The following is an 18873-nucleotide window of genomic DNA, read 5'->3' as shown; positions in this document are numbered from 1 at the left end:
ACGATTGTTTTTATGTTTGAGGTTAAACTTGACGATGGAATGGTATTGGTGAATTTGAGACACGATCTAAAGTTAAAGCTGAATTATTTCAATCACTTCCTTCTTTTTTCAGAATCGGTGAATAACGTCATCATGGAAATTTACAACAGAAACAACAAAGACGTTGTGATTAAAAAAGGTGAAAGTCTATGTCTCGTGAATTTCTTTTAGATTTCACTTGTGAAATTTTTAGAATCTAGATTCTTCGAATCCACCGTGGAAAAGAAATTTTTTATTTTCCTTAATAAAAAATGGATTACAACGCTTACAAAGAAATTTATCCTGCTCTTCCAACGGCTCCTGCAGATGAGGGAGGACACGTTTACGTGTCTAACCCTACACGTGTCTTTTTTTAAAATACAAGACCTAAATAAACGGGATGAAATTGTGAAAGAAACTAATGACAGAAGAAAGAGGATTTATCAGAACAGCATCAACGACAACATATCTGATGTTAATTTTCAGACGGATGTGAGCAAGCTGTTCAAGCCGATCATTGATAGCAATGAAAAGATCGTTGTTAGCAATAAAAAAATGCTCAATAAGATAAAATCTGAGGTTAAAAACGAAGTTAAATCTAAGATGCTGTCAATCAAGGCTGAGCCCAAGTCTGAGTCCAGTCTGAGTATGAATCTTTTTTAAACTCGACAGGGGATATTCTTCCTAATAACGATGTGTTTTTAAAGAGTTTGATAGAGATGGATTCAAGAGCAAATTATAAAGCCAATTTTAAGAACAAGTTTGAATTGAGTAAAAACGACGGTCAATATACGATTGGAAAAATGGGTGTTTTGTTTGACGGAAATGATATGATTGTCGGTGGAGAAAGGTATGAAGGAACAAAAGGTTTTTGGGAGTTGATGACCAACCCAAACATTTCAAATAATTTTGACGTCACCGCTGAAGATGTGGCTAATTACTCGAAAATATTGGTAGAGAGTGAAGCCGTAAATCCAGATGCAAGAAAGAACAAACCTAGAGCAGCAGAGATTGACAAATACAATCAATTCATCATCCCTATTGAAAATGAGCTTAAATCTCGTAAAAGTTTTGCTGAAGATGCTGGTAAAGAAGATTCTATTTCAGCTCCAACACAATATGATCTTGAAATGCTTAATTAACAACGTCTTGAAAAAGAGAGAAAAAGAAGGAAAGAATTAAAGAAGGCGTATAAAAATGCTATGAAACGAGTTGAAGAAGAAAAAAATATGATGACCCTGGAAAAGTATAATGAATACAAGTCTCGTCTGAAAGCAGCTTATGAAAGAAAAAAAGGTTCAGGAGTGATTATTCTTCCCAGCAATCCTAATGCGTTGGTGGAAAAGCTTGAATTGAGCGTGGCTGCTTGTCGTGCTGGAAATACAGGATCTAGAAACGAGACTGTGAGCATTTGCGATGAGCTGTTGCGACAAAAGGTGATTAGCAAAAACCAGTACAAATCAATGATGAAGATTTTCGATGGGAAATAATTTTTCCATGGATATTAAAAAAGATCATTTACAGAAACAGATATGTTAAGAAACACGTTGTTGGAGGAAGTGGGATATTTGACACGTTGCGACATTTTTTAAAAAGAGCAGCTGCATCGAGCGCATCGAGGGCAGCGTCTACATTGGCTAGTGAAATTGCAAAAAGCGAGCTGGGAAGAGAAGCGATTACAGCTGCAAAATCTGCTGGAAAAGAGTTGGCTTCTTCGGCGATTGTGACTGCTAAAGACGTGGCTATTGATAAAGGCAAAAAGGCGCTTGAAAAGGTGTATGTCAAGACTAAAACTCCGCTCACTCAAAAGAGCAAAGACATTATTTCGGGAATGACAGCTCCAGCGATCAGTAGCGACTATTCCTCGCTCGGGGGTCGTCTGTCCAGTAAAAACGCCATCCAAATCCAAGACCTGGTGAAACGTTCACAAGTGAAGGGTTGAGGGATGAAAATCGCATGATTCTGTTGAAAATTTTTTTTCTTTGGTATAGAAAATGGCAAATTCAGATATTTTAGACATTACAGAAGAAGTTATTGTTGATGAAGGAATTGAGAGATTTGATTCTCACGAATATGAACCGGTCAGCATTAATTTAAACACGCCCGGAGAAATAAGAATCAACATTGAGCAGCAAGATTTGTTTACGTTTCCCTTTGATGCGTACATTTTGGTCGAGGGAAGACTGACAAAAGCAGACGGGACTTCCTATGCGGATGCGGATGTGGTTTCTCTTGCCAACAACGGCATCATGCACCTGTTCAGGCAGATTTCTTATCAGTTGTCGAATCAAGAGATAGAAACCATCCACAATCCAGGTCAAGCCACCACCATTCTGGGTTTCCTTAAATATCCGGTAGAGTATCAAGTGTCGGAAGGAATGAATCAGCTGTGGCAAAGAGACACCACTGCCAATGCCGATCTTGTAGATAACAGCGGATTTAGTCAAAGACAAGATTTCATCATTAAGCAGCCTGTTGAGAAAGGAACCTTTTCATTTTGCATTCCTTTGAAACACATTTTTGGCTTTTGTGAAGATTACGAAAAAGTTTTTTACGGATTTAAGCACACCTTGACTCTTGTGAGAAAAAGCGACGTTGATGCTATTTTTAAGAGCGCTGAAACAGCCGCAGGAAAAGTGACTTTGAGCAAACTGTCTTTGTTCATGCCTCATGTTACCCCCTCTTTTATGGCCAGCAGCAATCTTTACAAGGTCATCGAGTCCAAAGTAGATGTACCGTTTAAGTTTAGATCTCGACGGTGCGACACCATTGCCGTGCCAGTGTCCAATACATTCAGTTGGAGATTGAGCGCTAGATCTGCTTGTGAACTACCAAGGTACATTACTGTTGGATTTCAGACCAACAAAGACGGAAGTCAAGGTGTAAACCCATCCGTATTCAACCACTGCGATTTGAAAAACATGTACGTCACTTTAAACAGTGAAAGGTAACTACTAGACATTGCCGATTCTGGCGCATTGATACTTTTCTATACTTAAGGAAATTCAAGATGGCGTTGTTTTTTAAATGTGTAATCATGTTCTAGCGCATTGACATTTTTTGTATGCATTGACATTTTTCAAGACACAATATCGATTCTGGCGCATTGATACTTTTCTATACTTAAGGAAATTCAAGATGGCGTTGTTTTTTAAATGTGTAATCATGTTCTACACTGTGAGCCATAAAGACCGCCAGGTTCAACTTCTCCCCACCTCTAATTTTATTTTTTAAAAAAGTAAATGCAGTTTTTGTAAGTCTTTTTCAAGTACAGAACAAATCTAAAGTCGATCAGAAGAGTTAGTATTTTAAGTTTTAAAAATTAGAAAAACCAAAAAATTAAGCTTCAAAAATAATCCAATCCGCCACTTTGGCTTCTTTTTCTTTAATAGTTTTGAAATGATTTAAGTAAAAAACATCATACGGTAAAGATGGCTGATTTAAAACAGTCTGTTTGTGCAGTTTGTTTGGAAAAAAAAGGTAAATATTCAAAATCTTTAGTAAAAGTACGACCATCTGTAGCAAGTAAAATCAAGGAGTATATTTGGCCTGAGTACAATGCAGAGTTTAATGTCTGCCCGGATGTAATTTGTTCAAGTTGTAGAAGAAACATCTTTTTGCTGGAAAAGGGAAAAAGCACTTATCTTTCAAACTGGATAAGTAAAGTTTCTCAAGTATATGATTTAAAACTTATTTAAGTTAAATGATAAATACATATAAAGATATAGATTTTTTATAAAGTACCATCTTTGAATTAGGTTGACCGACCAAGAATTAGACGTAGTACTGAGCTTAGTGATATTGTACAATCATCTCATATTAATACAAAAGATGTTGAATCTCTGAAAAAAAATATGTGCAGCTGCTGCTTTACTCTCCTTGCAAGAGGTTAAAGAATAAATAATAAGTTACTTGATAAGTAAATTAAAAGTTATCAAATAATCATTAATAAACTTCAATAAAAAAACCTTTAGGTGTATATTAATTTAAGAGTAAATTTTATTCTTCAGGATGTCATAACAACTGTTGTTCTAGTCAGGCTGTTTTGAATTTGATTAATTTGTCAGAAACTCTTGATCCCACATCATGTGAGCAAGTTGCTTCAGGCATAATAAAAAACAAGATGGAACGAGAAGGCATTGAGAGAGGCCAGTCCTTTAAAATATCTACAGGTGTGTAAGTTTTTATTTTCATTTTTAAATAATTAAAAACAGTTTATATGTTCAGATAAAACTTAAATGCACATATAGAACACTCAGTAGAGGCTTTTAACTAAGCAATTGTATAGATTGCTAATAACTTTTTCAAAATGTTTGCATTGTAAATTTAAAGTAGGGGTAGGTTAAAGATACATATAATTAATTATACTTTATTTTTAAGGTGGAAATCCGTTAACTTTAACTGTTGGAACTAAAGACAATAAATCTTCTAGAAAGTTTTTTAATCAGATATCATTTCAAGCAGTGATGGAATTAACTTCTGTACTGGAATTGACAAAAAATAAAACAAAAAAACTGATATCAAGTCTCCGTAAGAATCTGGGATCATCTACTGTTGTGGAGAATAATGTAATTAGTATGATGACATCATTACAAGAAGAAATTGAATCTAAGTATAATATAGAACAAGATAACTTTATTTGGAATGATGAAATTGTAACAAGACATGTAGTATTTATCCATGACACTTCTGAATTTATTCTTAGTATTTTAATGGAAAGAGGATTGGATCCTCTCTCCAGTATGGTACGTATATCAATTGATGGAGGTCAAGGATTTCTTAAAGTAATTGTAAATGTCTTTGATAAAACCAATAAAAATGAGATTTACATTGACAGTGGAGTTAAAAGGTGTTTTATTCTTGCTATTGTTGAAGATGTTTGTGAAGACAATGGAAATTTGCAGAAAATCTTGAGTAGATTAAATCTGGATGATGTTACATATCACCTTGCATTTGACTTAAAATGTGCTAACAGCATCTTTGGTTTGTCTTCTCATTCAGGTAAATATGCCTGCTTGTGGTGTGAAGGCGAATGTTCCCTAGAAAGTGGTACTCCGAGAACATTAGGTTCTTTTGATCATTGGTACAACTTATTTGTTGAAAATGGGGCAAAGCGCTTAGAGATGAAAGATTTTAAAAATGTTATTAGTCCTCGACTCGTTTATTTAGATAAAAATGCTGAAGATGAAATTAATCACTTAGTCCCTCCACCAGAGTTACATCTTCTTATAGGGATCGTGACATTACTTGGTAGACTACTTTTAGATCATTGGCCTCTTTTTAAAAACTGGCTAAAAGAACATTATATCTTACTTCGAGGTTATCATGGGATAGGCTTTGATGGGAACAATTCCAATAAACTTCTGGAAAAGGTAGATATTTTAGAGAGAGATGTGTTAGCATCTCAAACTAATTTATTGCCTATAGTTCATTGCCTCAGAAAGTTTGCAAAGGTTAAAGAGTGCACCTTTGGATACGAATTAGGCAGCAATGCTTCTTCAGTTATTGAAGAGTTCAAAGTATCATTTTGTGACCTACAGCAGTATGCAAAGATACATTTAAATACAGAACTGAAGGTTACCTGGAAAGTCCATATAGTTGTTTGTCATATTCTCCCATTTGTGAAGTTTAATTGTTGTTCTCTGGGATCATATGCTGAACAGACTGGAGAAGCTGTTCATAGTGCCTTCAAACCAAGTTGGTCTCAATACAAGCGAAGGATCGAACATAAAGATTATGCTAAACGATTGAAATCTGCTACTGCCACTTTTTGTTTAGATAAGATGTAAATATTGTAATATAAAAGTAGTTGTGTTATTTTTGTTGCATTGATTGTATTTTTTCTTTTAATTATTGCTATGATGGTGCAAAAGGAGTTTAAATCGCTTCAATTTAAGATTAGTAAGAAAAAGTAAGGATTGTTTTAAGGAGGATAATGAAATATTAATCCAAAAAAAAATTTTTTTTTTGAAAGGAGGTAATATCATTATAAAGGGGGTAACTTTATCACTTGAAGGGGGGTAAATAGGGTAAAAAAGTAAGTTTTTATGTGACTTCCGATCGACTTTAGATTTGTCCAATACAAAAAAATATAATATCTAACCAGTACTTATCCTAATATGAAAAAAAGTTAGAGGTGGGGAAAAGTTGAACCTGGCGGTCTTTATGGCTCACAGTGTCTAGCGCATTGACATTTTTTGTATGCATTGACATTTTTCAAGACACAATATCGATTCTAGGCCATTGATACTTTTCTATACTTAAGGAAATTCAAGATGGCGTTGTTATTTCTAGGCATGCATTGATATTTTTCAAGATGTGTATTTTGTCGTTTTAAAAAAAATATGGTTATATATTTTTTATTGTAACTATCATGCTATTAATCTGTAGGAAGTAGTTGATCATAATCCATAAATGTAAATCATGGTTTTAGTTTGTAGTGTCCGAGAGCTAGAGTTTGAATTCCGTCTTGTAAGATGTGTCTTTTGTCATCGTTAGAGCTGAGAGCGACTTTGTTGATTTCTTCAGTGTAAATGTTATGTTTATGTGATCGGATAACGTTCATGGCTGCAAGCTTTTCCATCTTATTCATTAAGCAGTCTTTATAATCTTGATGAGTGATGTGTTTTTCAACGACTTTATTCTTTAAAAATTTCACCACAAGGTATTGATAACTTCTTGAAAGTCAAGACCTTCATTCAATTTTTTTAAGATGTAAAGACACAAATGACCACAATAAGAAGTGTTACCAAACTGAACTCTTTCGTTGTTGTAATAAACTGGACTTTTCAAATAATCGACAAGTTCGACAAGAGGAGGCTGGGCATAAGAGTCAAAGCTGTATTTTTTGTCTCCGTCTTTATACCAACAGACCCAATGAAACCCATCTGTGCTAGAATCTCCCGTGTTGGTAATACCACATTCTTTTTTTCTTGTCTTTTTTGGTAATTCATCCCTCACAAAAACACCTCTAAAGTTTTTAATTTTAAGCTTTTTTGCAGCATCTATTAATTGAAAGTTGGTGAGAGGTTTGTTCGGCAGTACAATCCCTTCAACGTTGATCATTTTTTTAAAATTCAGAAAAATTTTAAAAAATTCACATTTCATCCTGCTCTATTTCATCTGATTCTTTCACCTCTAAATCCAAGTCTTCACACAGCATCATGCTATGAGGTAAAGGCGCATTTTTTACGATGACAGCCTCCACCAGTTTAACTTGAATAGACACAATCGAAGGACCAATATATACCCCCTCAATTCTAAGTCCTCCAATAGCATAACATCTTTGGTTGAAAAAATCATGTCCAGAGCATTTGACCAAATTTCTATTACTGCGTTCTCCTTTAACCCCATTTTGTATATCAAGATCTGTTTTCTTTCTATGGAATAAAGAAGTAATGACTATTTCATCTTCCACATTTTTAGTAAACGTCTTTGCATAAAAGACTGGTGCAAATTCAGCATTATCATCTTTATACTTTAAAATACTCAATTCTTCTGAATTAATTTGCTTTTTTCTTCCTCCCTTTTTAAGTTTGGCTGACAATTTATCTACTTCTCCTCTAATGAACAAAGTAATCTTTTCCATCATGCTAATAAACTTTGCTTCTTGTTCTGTCTTTCCCTTTTTAGCATCAAAGCAGACAAAAGGCATAGAATAACCAGTCAATTTTTGTGTTGTCGGTTCTTTATTCTCGCATACACCATACGAAAATAAGATAGGTGATCGTAATACAAGAGGAGCATCTCCATTGGAATAAGAATATTTTAATGGTATTTTTTGATAAGCTACTGGTTTGGTCGCTGAGTAAATTTCTCCAACTGATAATTTGCTCTCATCAAAACTTTCAATTGTAATAAAACTCATTTCTTTTATATAGAAAAGAAAATTATTTATATCATTTTTCGGAATAATGAAAATCTCTGAATTTTAAAGATCATTTTTTCATAGAAATCACTTCTTTATTGTTCACCCAAGAGTTAAAAGAGTCTGGATATCCTAGCCATTTGACTAACGACTTGCTCTTGGTTTTGCGAATGATTTTTTCAATTCTAAATATGTCTTGTTGCGTCTTTTGCATTTCTTGTTCGTAAAAGGTACCTTGAATTTCTTCACCGTTAGCGTCAGAGATTTTATACGTGGGTGGATTCGTATGCTGAACATTTGATACAGTAAAAACCTCCTCTGTCCATCTCGGTGTATACCCCTTTTCAAAATGAGACTTCTTTTTTACATTCCTCACTTTGTCACCTATGGAAAATTTTGGTTTTGCTGGTAATGTTTGATCCTTTCCATACAGATTCCACCAGACCCTACCTTTATTCTTTTCATCGCTAGCTTCCACTGGAGTCATTTTGATGGAAGAATGCTTTGTGTTGTTGTAATTTTTCACCATTTCATCCAATACGTCAATGTATTTATTGGTGTTGTTGGCTGAAAAATATTTAAACATTCTCTCTTTCATTGTTCTATTCCATCGCTCGACAACACAGCTTTTTTCTTCGTTTTCAGTGGAATACAGTTGCACACCTAGAGCTTGTACATGCTTATTATAAAACTCTTTACCTTTATCCACCCACATTTTGACACACTTTCTCTCCTCAAATATTTTGCTTAGAGCGTTAGCTACATCAACTCCAGTTTTACTCTTTAACGGAACAATCCATCCATACTTTGAAAACACATCGATTACCATGAGCAAATATTTTACACCGTTGTTGAATTTTGAAACCGATTGCATGTCCACCAAATCTACAGCCCATATTTCATCCATATCATTCACAAACACTTTTCTTCTTCTGAAATGATGTATCACTGGTTTATGAAGCTCATTTGCAAGTTGATCTGTCCATTTCAGGTTCTCCGGTGCTTTTTTTTAGATCCTTCAGATCCATGGACACCCAATCCGAATTTAGCTTTAGCTTTGATGATGGGAGCGATAAGTTTTCTTTCGTTCATTTCTTTTTGAGTGGGATTGGGAATCGAATTCATTTCTTCAAGCATCATTTGATCTGCTACATTTCTGCTTTTAACGTCGTTTAAATATTTGTAAGCTAAATCGTGGTGGTATGCTGCATTGTCCACTCTGTCTACCGGTTTACTCCACTCTTGATACATGTCTGTAGATGTGAGTCTTTTGTCTAAATTAGTACCAGGTCATGCAAAATTCATCCCTGGAATGTGCATTTCTCCTGGAAACTTTGCCCATGGAAGCTTGATTTTTTTCGAAAAATTGTTGATCGATTCCACCAAGTCTCCTCCGCTAAGCGCATTCGCGGAAACAAACTTGCACTTAGTCGTTCCGCAGATGACGCAAGTTCCTTTAAGCATATTTCCATTGCTTTTGCTTATAGCATGGTGCAAGTTGTTCGTTTCTGTTATTTTTTTACATTTAACGCAATACATTTTTTATATCCAGCATAATAAAAAAATGGAAGTGATTGATTTGTCATGGAATGTAAATAAAAGCAAAAGGAAAAACAACAAACTTTTGCCTAGAAGTATACGTGGAATCATTATTGGTAAATCAGGATGTGGAAAAACAACGTTGCTACTCAATTTACTTTTAAGACCTGGATGGCTAGATTACAATCATTTGCAAGTCTTTGGAAAATCTCTTTTTCAACCGGAATATAAAATATTAAAAAACTCGTTCGAGAAGAAATTACCGAAAGAGGTTATTCTTGATTTGTTTAACATTCAAAGCAAAATTGAACAATTAAACGTAAGTCCTGAATGCGTTATTGATGAAATTTCAAAAAAATGGAATAATACAGAGGATATGGAATGTCAATTTTTCGAAACTGCTGACGATGTGCCTAATCCTGAAGATCTTGATTCATCCAAAAACAATTTAATGATCTTTGACAATTTACAATTGACCAAACAAAACAAGTGTGAAAAATATTACATCCGAGGAAGACATTCTAACGTCGACTGCTTTTACCTCGCTCAAAATTATTTTATGCTGCCTAGACAAACCATCCGAGAAAACGCTAATTTCATTTGCTTGTTTCCTCAAGACTTAAAAAACATTAAAATATTTACCAAGATCATGTTTCAAGCGATATGAAAATAGAAGAGTTTAAAAAGTTTTGTAAATATTGTTGGTCTCAACCTCATGGATTTGCAGTCATTGATTTATCCTCTAAAAAGGATTGTGGGAAATATCGAAGCGGATTTGACAATTTTTATTTTCCCAACTCTATATAAAAAGATGAGCGGATTTTATCTCCTTGCAAAAGCAAAAAAAGAAACTCCAACCATAAGAAACAGCGTCATCCAAACCGAGTTTGACAACCCCATTGAATTTGAACCTAATAAAAAGTATGAAATGGCTCTTGTCGGCTTTGACACTGTTCACAGCTACACCAACATCAATTCGACAAATAATGTTTTCAGATACAGTCCCAACGCTGGTTCAAACAGCTATACCATTTACATCGAAGAAGGAGCGTATGAAATTAGCGAGATTAATGAGTATCTTCAAAATGAAATGAAAAAACAAGTTGGAACCTTGTATAGAACGGATGGTGTTGTTATCGGTGCAAACCTAACCACTTTAAGATCTACTCTGAGATTTGGAAAACCTGGATCAACGACAAAATATTGGGTGGATTTCAACGTGAACAACAGTTTAGCTTCTGTTCTCGGATTTAATAAAGAAGAATATACCTATGTAGAGAAAAAAGAAGATCCAGCTAATCCTGATAAAGTCACAAGTTATATTGACTATTACGAGTCTGAATCACTTTCGAGAATAGATGATATAGCCATCATCAGAATCACAAACGATGTGATTGGATCCTCTTATGATAACGAAAAAAGAACATCTGACATTTACTCTTTTCATCCTGACACTCCTCCAGGCTACAAAATTAGCGAAAAGCCTTTCCACTTGATATACTTGCCTATCATGGTGGGTAGAATTTCAAGAACGGAAACAAAAATTGTAGATCAAAACGGTAACTTGATCGACTTTAGAGGTGAAGACATTATCCTCCGATTTCACGTTAGAGAAAGAATAAACTCTGTGCTTCAAGACCTTTTTACAAGCAGCGCAGTTCAGCGATAATTTTTTTCTTTTATTTAAAAAATGAGTTACCAAAAAGTAAAAATAAACATTTCACAAAATCAATCTGACAAAATAAAAAAAGCGATTCAAGACAAGACTGATGTCAATATAAGGCTATCTCATCAAGACTTGAACGGTGAACATGTTCTCGCTATCACTCAAGCGCAATTGAACAAAATTACAAAAGCGTATGAAGCTGGTAAAGGAGTCACACTCAAACTGAGCAAAAGACAACTTGCACACAACTCAACCATTGAAGGCGGATTCATCGGTGCTCTTTTACCGTTATTAGGCATGTTAGGCAGCACTATTGCCACAAGAGTAGTTCCTGCTCTCGCCACTGGATTGTTAGCAGGTGTTGGCTCTTCTGCTGGCTCTGCTATGGTTGATAAAATTGCAGGAAGAGGAATCGTTTACTTGAAAAAGAATGGAAGTGGAATAAAAATGACTGCTGCAGGATCAGGAGTCTTTTTAAGACCTTGGGTAAAACCTACTATTGGTGAAGGACTCTTTGTTAAAAATGGAAAAGGCTATCAATCTATTGGATCTGGCTTATTGCTTGGACCTAATTCACCTTTTTCAAGCATCCCCTTTTTAGGTGCTATTCTATGAAAAGCTCTTGTAAATTTTATATATAAAGATATATAAAATTATTCTTTACTCTTATCTAAATTTGCTTTTATATTACTAACAATTTTTTCATTATAATGGTGATAAATTCTTTTTGCTGAGAAAGCATTCGATAACCCTTTAACTTTTGTTTTTTTCATTTCAATACGATTATATACACTCATAATAATTTTTAATCTTCTTAAAACTTCTTCTAATGGTGTCGTTTTAATCATTTCTATAAACGATATTTTAACACACTTTGGAAGCTTTCGAACATTTTTTTCGAATTTAATATATCTACTAGATTTATCGGTAGAACATTTCACTTCTTCGCCATTAAGCATGTTAATAAGATCAACTTTACATATCGCATCCATTATTTTATTACATAAGAAATTTATTTAACTCAAAAATTAAAATTTTATTTTTCACAATATTTTACTGTAGAATAGAAAAAATACGATGACGAATTAAAAGAATGAACTCGCTCTCATTTAAAAAATGAGCATTGTCTTATTGAACACAAAAATCATGGAAAAGTTTGACAAGGATAACATTGACGATATAGCGCACTTAAAATCCATATTTCTTCTTTTAGAAAACAAACACAAACTATCAGATGAAGCTCTTAAACATCTGTTGGAGACAAAAGACGAATTGGATAAACGCAAAACTGAAAAAATGACGTTTATCGCCAAGACAAACCATCTCATCCAGCGATATCAAGACATCTTGCAGACGCAGCTTTCGTTTGAAGATCGCGCTAAATTTGACGATGAAAAAAATCAACTTCAACGTCATTATTTTACCATCGCAGAAGAAACGCTTTCTCAACGACAGTGGACCGATATTAAAATTGCTCAAAAACTGGTCTTGCATACTAAATGTAAATTTTGCATCAACGACGATCCGAGCCAGTTTGAAATGGACGACAGCAATAAAAAATACTGTCTCTTGTGTTCGGGTCAGCAAGAAATGTTAGAAACAACTGTCCCGTATGAAGACTACGACCGATCCAATTCGGTAAACAAATATACTTATTCGCGTATTATTCATTTTCAAGAATGCATAAAACAATACCAAGGCAAACAAAACTGCAAGATTCCTGAAGAAGTCTTTGAAAAATTGGAGAAAAAATTCAAGGCGTTAAACTTATTAATCGATTCTGAAAACACAAATGTAAAATATTCTCGCATTACCAAAGAACACATTTTAATCTTTTTAAAACAACTCAACTATACCAATCAGTATGAAAATGCCAACTATATCTATTACGTGCTTGTCGGTAAGCGAGACGATATAGAATACCTCGAAGAACAGCTCATCAAAGATTTCAAGGATTTGTCTTTCTTATACGATCTGGTGTACGGAAAAGACAAACCGAAAGAATTGAAAAGAAAAAGTTTCATGAACGTCCAGTACATTTTGTTTCAACTGCTCCAAAATAGAAGTCATCCATGTCGGCTGGAAGATTTTTCAGTTTTAAAAACCATTGACAAGAAAAGATTTTACGACGACATTTGCTCCCATCTGTTTGCAAAACTCGGATGGAAATTCACACCCACCTTTTAATGATAAAACCATGCTTTACATTTATGGATTATGATCAACTACTTCCTACAGATTAATGGCGTGATATTAAACAATAAAAAATATATAACCATATTTTTTTAAACGACAAAATACACATCTTGAAAAATATCAATGCATGCCTAGAAAAAACAACACCATCTTGAATTCATTAACTATGGAGAAAACTATCAATGCGCTAGAACCCGCAATGTCTAGTAGTAAGGTATCCTGCTGTGGATTACGACTTATCCTTTACAAACAACAAATTTTCGAGAGCTTACAGGGACGCGTGCAAGTTTGACAACAAGCTTTTTTGAATCAGCGAAATCATCGCTCAGCCTAATTTAACGGCTCCGAATTATAGACACATATGTCCTCTTTTCGTTTTTGACGTGAGCAAGCAACCTGAGAGGTTAAAATCAACCGTGTTGGACGTGCAAATCAAGGCTACCTTTAACGCAAACGTTCCTGCAGACACTCAAGCCTTGGCCGTAATTCTCTCTGACAAACTGCTCGTAATCAAATCAGACGGAAACCGAATGAACGTGGTGTACTAAAATCCGAAGGATCCACATGCGAATAAAAATAAATGGTCTCTTAATAAAAAGATGAATTATACAAAAAAGGATTTGAAAAATTTACTTATTGAAAATGGCGTTCCCAAAATGTCGAAAAGCAAAATGGGGTTGGCAATGATTGCGGTGGAGAACCATCTGATCGATAAAAATGCGCTGATGGAGGACGTCAAGCCGATAGATTCAAAATATGAAAGGCTTCGTTTGATCAGAAACAATCCCGTGGCTGTAAAAATGACTCATGCTGAAACGGGCAAAGTGATCGAATATGGCTCTCTTTACAAAGCGATGAAAGAGACGAGACATGGCAACAATTATTTTGAGAAACGAAACGGAAAATTAGATGAAAACGGATTTAAGATAGAGATTCTTAAATAAAAATGTCGTTTTACCCATTTTTTCTGGAGTGTAGCAAAAGACAGCCTAATGAGGTTAAAAAAAGACAGCTCGAGGCTCTTGCGTTTATGGATGCTTTACGCGATTTTGTGTAGAGTAGAAGAGGATGACTTTTCGCAAATGGAGAAAGAAATCAAAGAGCACAACAAAGAGTGGAGCCATTTGAAAAGGCGAGAAAGGATGAGAGCGATTGACAGACGCGTGTTTGACTTTGACTGCGATTTGAAAGAGAAGAAAAAAATATGTGGAAGAATGAAAATGGATTTGCTGCTCGCTGAAAATAAAAAAAATTGAATTCGAGTTGAAAAAATTATGACGAAAATAAAAATGGAAAATATAAGTGAACGAATGATGTCTTTACAAGAAAGACAAAGGGTGTTATCAGAAAGAATGATACCTTTACAAGAAAGACAAAGGGTGATAGTAGAACGAATGAATACAATGAGAGAAAACGCTTCGTTGGAAGACTTGCGAAAGATTAAAAGAGAGCTGAAAAAGATTAAAAGAGAGATGGCAGAGTTGGAAACCGACAAAGCGTTTTTGGAACAAGACGTGCTGTATTTGAGAAGAGTCGCTGTCTACTATTCTATTAGCAATGATGAGGAGCGACTAAGATTACAAGAAAGACAGAGGGAAATCAAAGAAAGAATGATTGCAGTGAGAGAAAACCCAACGTTGGAAAACCTGTTTGAGATTGAAAGAGACATGACAGAGTTGGAAAGAGAAAATGAAGTAGCTGGAAACGAAATAATGGTTGAATTAATTGATAGTATCACTGAAATGCGTGAAAGGTTTAGAAATGAAAATGAATCCTTTGTTGATTTTTATGATAGAATGAATGAAATGTATAGAATAATCTATCCAGCTGAAAACGACGAAAGCGCTGAGGAAGAAATCAGTGATGAGGAGCGACTAAGATTACAAGAAAGACAGAGGGAATTCAGAGAACGAATGATTGCAATAAGAGAAAACCTAACGTTGGAAGGTCTGATGGAGATTGACAATGACATGCAAAAGTTTCGAGAAGAAAATGAATTCGCTGGAAATGAAACTTTCGCGGAATTATTTGGTAGTATGGAGGAAATGTATGGGAGTTTTAGAAATGAAAATGAATCCCTTGATGAATTCCGTGCTAGATTGAATGAAATGTATAGATGGGCTTATCAGGACAGCGACTTTGACAGCGATGACAAAAGTGACGATGACGAAAGCGATAGAGTGTGCGCTTCTGCTGCTTAAATCACTTGTGATTTTTTAAGATCCTTTTGATCCGTGGAAAATTCAGAGAATTTTTTAATTCTTTCCGAAGAATTGAAAAAATTGAATTCGAGATAAATAAATTCCAACTCTAATAAAAAAGATGGAGAACGATTCAAATACTAAAGAACAAGAAGAGGAACAACTTTACTACTTGTTTAAAGGTAGCGATCTTTTGAATGCTCTTGACGATAACCCTAATCCAACTTCTTATAAAACTAAATCAACAATTTATCTTGAATTCTTTAGCAAAGTTGAAAAACTGCCAAAGGAACTAAAAGCTGCTTTTAAAGAAATGTTTAAAGGAATACCGTTTGCAAAGGTGATGCCAATGTTAGAAATAGTGACTAATTTACATTGTTTTCATGAATTGGGAAAATTAAACTCTAAAGGACTTGAACAATATCGTAATTGGTCTTATGTTTTAAAAACATTTAATGCTATTCATTCAGATCTATGTCAATTTGCCTTTACTGGAAAAATGAAAGGCTTCGAAAAAAATTGAATTCGTGTTAAATAAATTCCAGCTCTAATAAAAAAGATGTATTACACAAAAAAGTTTTTGAAAAAATTACTTATTGAAAACGGTGTTAATAAAACAGCAAACAATTTGATGGCTTTGTCACTGATTGCGATTGAAAACAATTTGATTGATAAAGACGAATTAATGGGAAAGGTGAAAGAAATAAGGTCTGTGGGAAGACCAAAAATACGTGAACCAAAAGAAAAAAAACCCATCGATCCTAAATGGGAAAGATTTGGATACATTAGAAATCGCCCTTTCACTTATAAAATAACCCATGTTGAAACGGGTAAAGTAACTGAATATGAGTCTCATTACAAATTTAGAAAAGAGACTGGACACTATTGGAAGTATTTTGACGGCAAACACGGATATAACATAGAAGTAATGATTCCCGAAGTTTAAATTTGATGAAAATTTAAATTTTGTATTAGCTGAATTTTTTTGAATTGGCTTAAAGAAATTTTTTTTCTCTATATAAAATGGATAGAATGAATGTGAACGAATTAAAAATAATGGCTAAAGACCGCGCCATCAAAGGCATCTCAAAAATGAGAAAAGCCGAGCTTATTGAAGCTATAAAAAATACAAAACCCGTCATTGGGTATGGTCCTCGTAGACGAACGAGTGAGGCGAGACCTGTTGTTTCAAGACCTGTGCCTGCTCCTCGTCCCGTTGTTGTGACGACCCGTTCCTGCGCCAAGGTTAAGATCTGACGACTTGATTTCATTCGGACCTTCTGCTCTCTTGCAAAATCGAGCGACAAGAGATGAGCCCTCTATTCTTAACACACCAGTTATTGATTCAACAAACGTCATTGCACCTAAACTGAAACCTGCTCCTAGACCTGGAGTGCTCTCAAGAATTGCAACGACTGTCTACAACGGTTTCAACAAAATAAATGCTCTCGTTGATCCCTACGTTCCAACTACAGTGAAGAATGCAGTGAACAGCGTGAGAAATGGAGTGGAAGAAACAATCAATTCTCTCAAAGGTCTTGTATTTGGCGATCCTGTTAAGTTTGTATTAACTAATCATGCGGTACATCACGTCACTGAGCAGTTTTCTTACACCCCCTCTGTTCGATATGAAGACCCTGATGCCTTTTTAAACATGGTCAGAGAGGCTGCAATCAAAGTCATTAAAAAAAACACAAAAACGAACCTTGTTTTAATCTTTGAAATGATTCGCGTAAATATTGCTACTGGAGAAGAAAATCTTCGCACTGTGGTCTTCCCGTCTATATATGAAATTGTTCTCGAATCAACAGACAAAAGAGAAAGCTTTGAAACATGGAAAGAAAGAATTCTTGAAAACATGTCCAATTACAACAAGAAAGGATCCAATTGGAGAGTTAACAAAATTTTAAAAGTAGAAGTTAACATGATCGATTGGATCCCTTTTAGCGGTTCTTCCTATATGGAGCTATCTCCCAGCTTAAAAAGTAAAAAGGCTATCGTCAACATGAAAAACGATGATAATAAATGCTTTATGTGGAGTGTCACCAGGGCGCTTAACATGAAAGAAAAAAACGGTGAGAGAATTGATGAAGACTTGATTCTAAAATCAGAAGGGCTCAATTGGAATGGAATTGAATTTCCTGTTTCTCTTACTCAAGGTATCAACAAGTTTGAAGCGAATAATCCAGATATTAGCATCAACGTCTTTGGGCACGAAGAAAAAATAATTCATCCTTTACGAATATCCAAAATTTTAGATCGAAAGCATAATGTTGATTTGCTGCTCATATCTAACAAAGACACTAACCATTACTGTCTCATTGAAAGCTTGAGTCGATTGGTTGGTTATTCAGTAACAAAAGGAAAAAGAAAACAACATATTTGCAGAAATTGTATGCAAGCTTATGGCCAAGAAGGAAAGCTTCAAAAACATCAAGAAGACTGTTATAAGCACATCTCGGTTCGAATTGAACTTCCGAAGGGACAACCGTTCAGTTTAAAAACTACAACATGTCCATGAGAGTCCCCTTTACGGTCAATGCTGACTTTGAAAGTTTCGTCAAACCCATCGATGACAACACTGAATATTATAATAGAGTCGTACACCAAAAAATATCAAAAACATGTTCCAAGCTCCTTCTGCTATTACATCATTGGACCAGAAGGTTTTAAACCTTTAATAAATGAATACACAGCAGAAAGAGATGATAACGATGTGGCTCAAAAATTTGTCACCATGCTTGAAGCAGACCTTACAAAAATTTGGAACGACAGCGATTTACGACAACAACACTGGGAGAAAAATAAAATAATAACTGATGAAGATGAAAAAAATTTTAAAGATGCAACCGAATGTCACATTTGCAAAAATGATCTTGACGGCGATAAAATATGGGATCACTGCCATTTGACTGGAAAGTACCGTGGAGCTGCTCATAACCAATGCAACTTAGATTACCAAATTCCAAATTTCAAACCCATTTTTTTACACTGTTTATCCGGTTACGACAGTCATTTGTTCATCAAGAAATTAGCTAGAAAAAGTGAAAAGCTCAATTGCATACCCAACAATGAAGAAAATTACATCAGCTTCTCGAAAAAAATCAAAGTAAGAGACTTTATCGATAAAGGTAAACCTCGACAAGTGTGGAAAGAAATTAGGTTCATTGACAGCTACAAATTCTTACCCTTCCGTTTAGAAAAACTAGCTAAAAATCTAACCGATGAACAATGCAAAAACGTTAGAAAATATTTTTCTAAAGATAACCAATTCAACTTAGTAAGAAAAAAAGGTATTTATCCTTATGACTGGGTGGACTCCATTAAAAAGTTTTCCGAAACGCAATTGCCACCTATTGAAGCCTTTTATTCCAAGCTAAATGATG

The 18873-nt window shown here is 34.7% G+C and overlaps 2 protein-coding genes across 2 annotated transcripts; both read left to right on the top strand.

Moving 5' to 3' along the window:
• The first annotated feature begins 2012 nt into the window (after positions 1 to 2012).
• Positions 2013 to 2969, top strand: LOC149893678 (uncharacterized). Its single transcript, XM_090072593.1, has one exon. It carries the CDS (start codon positions 2013 to 2015, stop codon positions 2967 to 2969), a length of 957 nt encoding a protein of 318 aa, XP_089928719.1.
• A 223-nt stretch (positions 2970 to 3192) lies between these two features.
• Positions 3193 to 5846, top strand: LOC145194638 (uncharacterized). The gene is made up of 4 exons (XM_090091759.1): positions 3193 to 3692; positions 3777 to 3906; positions 4029 to 4190; positions 4399 to 5846. Exons 1-4 carry the CDS (start codon positions 3450 to 3452, stop codon positions 5805 to 5807), a joined length of 1944 nt encoding a protein of 647 aa, XP_089947885.1. The 5' UTR covers positions 3193 to 3449; the 3' UTR covers positions 5808 to 5846.
• The last annotated feature ends 13027 nt before the right edge of the window (positions 5847 to 18873 follow it).

Source organism: Hydra viridissima, unplaced genomic scaffold (genome assembly GCF_058129835.1).
Source record: "Hydra viridissima isolate aposymbiotic clone 2 unplaced genomic scaffold, HvirCarnegie_v1 scaffold_1, whole genome shotgun sequence".
In the NCBI taxonomy this organism is placed as follows: Eukaryota; Metazoa; Cnidaria; class Hydrozoa; order Anthoathecata; family Hydridae; genus Hydra; species Hydra viridissima.
The sequence above is the reverse complement of the archived record's forward strand: the minus strand, read 5'-3'. Positions and strand labels throughout refer to the sequence as shown.

Coding starts and splice junctions, on each gene's coding strand:
- LOC149893678 (XM_090072593.1), top strand. CDS start 2,013: ATGGCAAATTCAGATATTTTAGACATTACAGAAGAAGTTATTGTTGAT.
- LOC145194638 (XM_090091759.1), top strand. CDS start 3,450: ATGGCTGATTTAAAACAGTCTGTTTGTGCAGTTTGTTTGGAAAAAAAA. Junction 3,693..3,776: donor GGATAAGTAAAGTTTCTCAA/GTATATGATTTA, acceptor TCTTTGAATTAG/GTTGACCGACCAAGAATTAG. Junction 3,907..4,028: donor CTTTACTCTCCTTGCAAGAG/GTTAAAGAATAA, acceptor TTTATTCTTCAG/GATGTCATAACAACTGTTGT.